This window comes from Crinia signifera, chromosome 4 (assembly GCF_055691185.1).
Source record: "Crinia signifera chromosome 4, ASM5569118v1, whole genome shotgun sequence".
Lineage (NCBI taxonomy): Eukaryota > Metazoa > Chordata > Amphibia > Anura > Myobatrachidae > Crinia > Crinia signifera.
Window position 1 is genome coordinate 131,101,301 of NC_139220.1, and position 6,369 is coordinate 131,107,669.

The 6,369-nt window shown below is 45.5% G+C and overlaps 1 protein-coding gene across 1 annotated transcript; it reads left to right on the plus strand.

Annotated features, from left to right (window-relative positions):
- The first annotated feature begins 4,665 nt into the window (after positions 1-4,665).
- LOC146072423 (uncharacterized) lies at positions 4,666-6,121 on the plus strand. The gene is made up of 2 exons (XM_083179672.1): positions 4,666-4,946; positions 5,975-6,121. Exons 1-2 carry the CDS (start codon positions 4,679-4,681, stop codon positions 6,082-6,084), a joined length of 378 nt encoding a protein of 125 aa, XP_083035798.1. The 5' UTR covers positions 4,666-4,678; the 3' UTR covers positions 6,085-6,121.
- Positions 6,122-6,369: the final 248 nt, after the last annotated feature.

Below are 6,369 nucleotides of genomic sequence, written 5' to 3' on the forward strand. Positions count from 1 at the left end.
TCCCTCACCCTTCAAACACGCTCTGGTCTCGCCTATTCTTAAAAAACCTAACCTGGACCCTTTATCTCCCACAAGCTACCGCCCTATCTCTCTTCTCCCATTTGCCTCTAAAATACTAGAACGGCTGGTTTACAGGCGTCTCACAAGCTACCTGTCTGACCACTCCATCCTAGATCCCCTTCAATCTGGCTTTCGCCCACTTCACTCCACTGAGACTGCCCTAGTGAAAGTCACCAATGACCTGCTGTCAGCCAAATCCAAGGGTCACTTCTCCCTGCTTATCCTTTTGGACCTATCTGCTGCCTTTGACACTGTGGATCACCCTCTCCTCCTCCACACACTCCAAAACATTGGCCTCTCTGGCACAGTCTTCAACTGGTTTTCCTCTTACCTCTTCAACCGTTCCTTCTCAGTCTCTGCCTCTGGCTCTACCTCACCACCTTCTATCCTTCCTGTCGGGGTCCCTCAGGGTTCCGTCCTTGGCCCCATTCTGTTCTCTCTGTACACCTCCTCTCTGGGTGCACTCATTAACTCCTTTGGCTTCCAATATCACCTCTATGCAGATGACACCCAAATCTACCTCTCCTCTCCTGATCTGTCCCCCACTGTTTTCTCTCAAGTTTCCAACTGCCTCGCTGCCATCTCTACCTGGATGTCTGAGCGATTTCTGAAGCTGAATATGGACAAAACCGAACTTATTATCTTTCCCCCACCCAGAGCTATGCCCCCTACTAATATCTCTATCACTGTTAACAACACCATCATCTCCCCTGTTCCCCAACTCCGCTGCCTGGGTGTCACACTTGACTCCTCCCTCTCCTTTGCACCCCACATCCAAGCCCTGGCCCATTCTTGCCGGTTCCAGTTACGCAACATTGCTCGCATCAGGCCCTTTCTCTCACAGAGTGCAACTAAGCTGATCATCCACTCATTAGTCATCTCACGGCTTGACTACTGTAATGCTCTTCTCACTGGCCTCGCTCAATCCCAACTAGCTCCTCTCCAATCTGTCCTCAATGCTGCAGCCAGGCTTATCTTCCTCTCCCGCCGCTCTAACTCTGCTACTCCCCTTCAACAAAATCTGCACTGGCTTCCATTCCCCTACAGAATCCTCTTCAAACACCTCACACTCACATACAGGGCCATCTCTAATTCCATTGCTCCATATATCTCTAACCTCATCTCCATTCATACACCCTCCCGCCCTCTACGGTCAGCTGACGACTGTCGTCTCTCCTCCACCCTGATCACTGCTTCCCATGCTAGAGTACAGGACTTTGCCCGTGCTGCACCCCTTCAGTGGAACGCACTCCCTCGCTCCATTAGACTCTCCCCGACCTTGCAAAGCTTCAAACGGGCACTGAAAACTCACCTATTCATCAAAGCGTACCCTTCCACTGCATAAACCAGCTGGTTCTCCGACCCCTTGCCTGTTTCCTGTTTACATCCTGCTATCTAACCACCACCCCCTCGCTTGCACCTCTTGTAATCTGTCTGTCTCCCCTTCCTACTAGATTGTAAGCTCCTCCGAGTAGGGCCCTCTTCCCTCCTGTTGTCAAAGCCCACTTCTCTTCACATTTCACTCACAGCTCTCCTTTACTCCAACACTCAGTGACCATCTTCATACTCATCTCCATCATTGGCCTCAAGCCTCTAGTTGTATGTTGATTGGGTCCTTACTACTTACATTTAAGCTGTAATGTGTATTGAACTGTGGTGCTCTTTATTTGTACTGTATTTTTGTTATTTATTCAATGTTATGCCAAGTTTTTGTCTCCTTGTATTGTTCCTTTGTACGGCGCTGCGAAACACTTGTGGCGCCTTATAAATAAAATTATAATAATAATAATAATAATGTAGAATCCATGTTTTAGCAAAGGCCGGGACTTTTTAGGTATAAATACCCCACCAGGTACACTTTGCTTGTATACTCTTCACCCTGAGGAAGGACTGTTTAGTTCGAAACGCGTTGGTGTTTTTAAAGGATTATCTTATTTTGGACTGACCCCCTATCCACTGGTGTGTTGCCATCTACACTTCTTGGACTGTATCTCTTCCATTCCGGGTGGGAGAGGATCGTTCTGGTGCAGTGGGAGGGTGAAAGTCCTGTTTTTAAGGAATAAAATCGTTTATCTGGATTATCCATATTGTCCTGTCGCTTTGGATTGAAAAATAAAAGATACCTTTGGATGAATATAGGGCATTGCCCTCTGGTGAGTCCCCTTTTTTATTGTCTATAAAGAAACCTTTACGGGAACATCTCCTAGCTAGACTAGGTGAGTCACCTCAGAATTAGGAGGAAGTTGAAATCTAAAATATGGACTCTCACTAATCATAAATCTGTATTATTATTTTTTCTTTCCCATATTATTGGAGTCTTGATCCTACTTAAGGAATCAAGAAACACTTCCGGAGGTAGCGCTGTGGAGATCCACTTCTTGTTGTCTTGTGGTATTTCATTTGGGTGTGGTATCCCAATTTTGTGGTATTTCCAGCAGCAATCTCTGTTTGTGAGCGCGGGTAACTGAGGTCATTTTTTCCTGTATCAAATATTAATACATGTAACTCCTCATGTTTGCTGTATCACCCATTGCAATATGATACATAATACAACATGTGCCTACTGACACCAACCTTACATTATATTCATTTTTCATACCAACCCTTAGCAGATACAAAAACATTCACCCTCCAATAACTATCAATTAAATGTCATGGCCAACATGTCTGTGCCTCCAAGCAACGTGAACGCGAAGTTGTGGAGCCACTGCATTAATCTCCGCCGTTATCTCCTCCCAGATCTTCCATCTCCTTGTGTGTGCCAACTTCACCGCTGGACACTCAATTAAATCACGTGCCCGGGTCACCAGGATGTCAAGCTCCCGCGGTTCAAATGCCATGTTTCGTGTTGTGGGTTCCCGTGTTGCCCCACTGCGGCCACGGGCACTGGCACGGGCACTGCCACGGCCACGGCCACCGGTTGCTGTACCTGAAGTGCTGGGCTGGCTACTCTGTTGGGAAGCCACCTGCTGGGTTCCCAATGATTCTGCTGAGGATGGCCCAGCTGCTGATTGGCCTGATGTTGATGGGCCAGCTCGGTCCTCTGGGTTGAGGGGTACATAGGTGGTGTTGGCCTCCATGAGGGACAACAGATTCTGCACCACCTGCTCTTCCTCTGAGTCTGAGCCTGGCATGTTTGCAACAAGTGTTTGCCTTTCTAGGACCACTTTAAATACTATTTCTGTAATTGGCGTTAATCAGCTGCAAGCTGCGTTCCGTACGGCCGCGTTCCGTACGCCAGCGTCAACCGTGCGGCACATACGGCCCGCCCCTTGGTGTGGAAAAATATTTCCAAAAAACCTGGCAAACTTAGTAAGTCTGATTTATTTGCTAAATGCAGATTCCAACACCAATGACCAAATACAACTGAGGTCAGACATGACATGTATATTTGAATGTACTTCTGTACTGTGCACTTGTTTGCTATGTAGTACAACTGACACTACCCATTCCATATGTCAATCCAGTCCACCACTTAGCCACAAGTAATCAGTGCTAGCATCCAAATCACATGTGAAAGCACTCCACATTCAGGTTAGATGCTAGCTACTTTTCATTCCACCTCTGTAGTATGGCCCAGTAGAAGGTAAGTGTACACATGGCTGCATGGGCTCATTTTGGGAAAAGGTCTGCCTTCATTATACATTAGCTGTTTGGTACCTTGTTGAGTTAGGTGTAAGTGTCTAGAGATGCACACTATTTCACCTGTTGCTTATACCCATGTTTGTTGAATGTTATAGATTAGATATAATATGTTTCCATCTTATTTTACACTGTTTAGGATGGGTGTGCGATGCAATGGGTTAGCCGTCTGTTCGGGCGCATACACGCTGTTAGTGTAAAAATGAACAATAAAGTTAATACCAAATATCACTCTGATCAACCAATGACAGCACATGATTGTTAAATTTGTGCCACTCCTAAAATGGCGGCTTATGGCAGAGCAGCACCCTTCTCTGCAGCCGAACTGAGGACACTGGTCTCCGTTATGGAGACCAGGCTGGGCCGTGCTGGCCCGTTTATTACAAATAGGCAGAAACGTTCTGCCTATGCGGTGGCCCGCCGGCGGATATACGCCCGCACCCATGTGCGGCGGACCATCGCACAGCTTGAGCGGCGGTGGTCCGACCTCCGGCGCAGGGAGCCAGAGAGGCTTCAAAGCATAAGGACCAGCATTGCTAGATGTGAGTATTTCAACAGTAAATGTGGATTTGTACATGATTGCTTACCTGACATTATTTAATCCACTAAGGTCAGCAGCCTGATCATGAGTTCAACATGCCATACAATATATGAGTGCTACTTCCTGATTGACACCCTGTAATGGTCATAAAATATGTTATTGGGGAGGATTAATGCTTGTGATGCTTACAATGGCCCAAATGTCACAGCATACCTGCCATGTTACAGGCTGTGTTTTGTAAAGGCCACTAAGGAGCTGTTTGCCTGTACAATTATCTGTACTTATAACCTTTGCATTTGTAGCTTCATAAGGCTTAATACAAATGACCCCTAACTGGCACTTTTTTGTTTTTTCACAAACACAGCACAGGAACGAGCAAGACTGGCACGAGATAACTCAGAGGCTTCCCAGGCCCAGGAGGAGGCGGAGGAAGTCATGGCCGAGGAGGTTGCCATTGAAGAAGGGGTCGCGGAGGAAGTGGAGGAAGAGGAAAGGGAGGAAGTGGAGGAAGAGGAAAGAGAGGAAGAGGAAAGGGAGGAAGTGGAGGAAGAGGAAAGAGAGGAAGAGGAAGTGGAGGAGGAGGAGGAGTGGGCAGCGGAGGTGGTGGCAATGGAGGCCGAGGTGGCTGAAGAGGCGGAGGTGCCACATGACGAGGCCACAGAAGAAGAGGAGGCCTGTGAGGTGGTGCAGGCACCCCAAATTGGTATGTATAGATAAAGTTTCATTATTCCTTTTGTCATCTTCTATTTGCTAGGTAGCACTGGTGATTCAATTATTTTTTTCTATACTATAAAGTGATAAAACAAACTGGGTAGCAACAGACACACTTAGGGGTTAGATAGGGTGGGCAAACCATCCCTTTCATCCTGGACACATATTAATGACACAGGTTGTGCGGATGGCTGTCAGGTCGATTTTAAGTGCCACTGAACCTGTGTAGTTAATCTGTATCCTGGAAGAAAGCCTCATATAGGTGAGTAGAGTTTACTGGTGATTGATCTTTGTAAACTAGATTCAGTATGGCATAAATGGAGTATGGACAGGCGTGGCTTAGACTGGAGTAACAAGTGGTCAGTGCCCCTGGGCCCTCCTCTAGCTAACCACACCCTGCGGTCTGCATGTATGTTTTGCACCATAATTTTGTGTTGATTTGTTCTTAGTAATGCTTTTGAGCATGGGAGTGGGTTATTGCTACAGCTTCCCCTAACTGGCATTATGACAATGATTTCTGGAGCAGACCATCAGCAGCCAAGCCATGTTTGATTGCACAAATGTACTGAGCATTCCTGAGAGTTGTGTAACTCCCCTGCCAGGCTCCATCATATAACAGACACTGAACTTTGTTTGCCGAATTGTGATTGGTGCAGCGCGTGACATGCTTCTCACAGCTTTGTCATGGGTGGGTTTGGATTGAGAAGTAGCAGTATGACTGTGAGGTGTTTGACAGAGTACAGGGTAGAGGGCCAAAATCAGGCTTTCCATGTAGTATGTATGCATGTATGTATAGGTGTATGTCTCATATATATAGTTATATATGTGTGTGTATATATATATATATCTATATATATATATATATATATATAGATATATATATATATAAATATATATCTATACATATAGATATATATACACACACACCTGTCACAATGCATGTTTCAAATGTTGGTTTGACTATGTTAAATGTATGCATGAATATCATTATTCATTTTTCAATTTGAATTTCCTCCACAGATGAGCCTGCCCAAGCAGAGGAGGGTCGCCGTGGGGCCCTTCTAAGAATGAGATCCTACATGCGGCTGATTTTGGCCGAAATGGACCGGCTCATAGATGGGCCAAATTAATTTTTTTCACATTTATTTTTTGTTATTTGTATTAATAAATAGTTATTTAAAGTTCAAAGTTGTCCGTGTTTTTTTCTAACATGCAAAAGTATATGTGTAACTTGTTTAAAATCACCCCAACCTGGGAATGGTGAGTGCTGCTTGCACCCCATTCGCAGGGATGGCGAGTGTTGTGGTACTCTGTATGTGTGTATATATATGGGTTAATTTTTATTAACCTTTGTTACTGTGATCATAGCTTTCTCTTTCACCCCAGATGAGCTAATTTATCTGTAACCTGTTACA

Excerpts from the sequence above, each read along its gene's own strand:
- LOC146072423 (XM_083179672.1), top strand. The coding sequence starts at position 4,679 with ATGGCCGAGGAGGTTGCCATTGAAGAAGGGGTCGCGGAGGAAGTGGAG. Across the intron at positions 4,947-5,974 it reads GGTGCAGGCACCCCAAATTG|ATGAGCCTGCCCAAGCAGAG; the intron begins GTATGTATAGAT and ends TTTCCTCCACAG.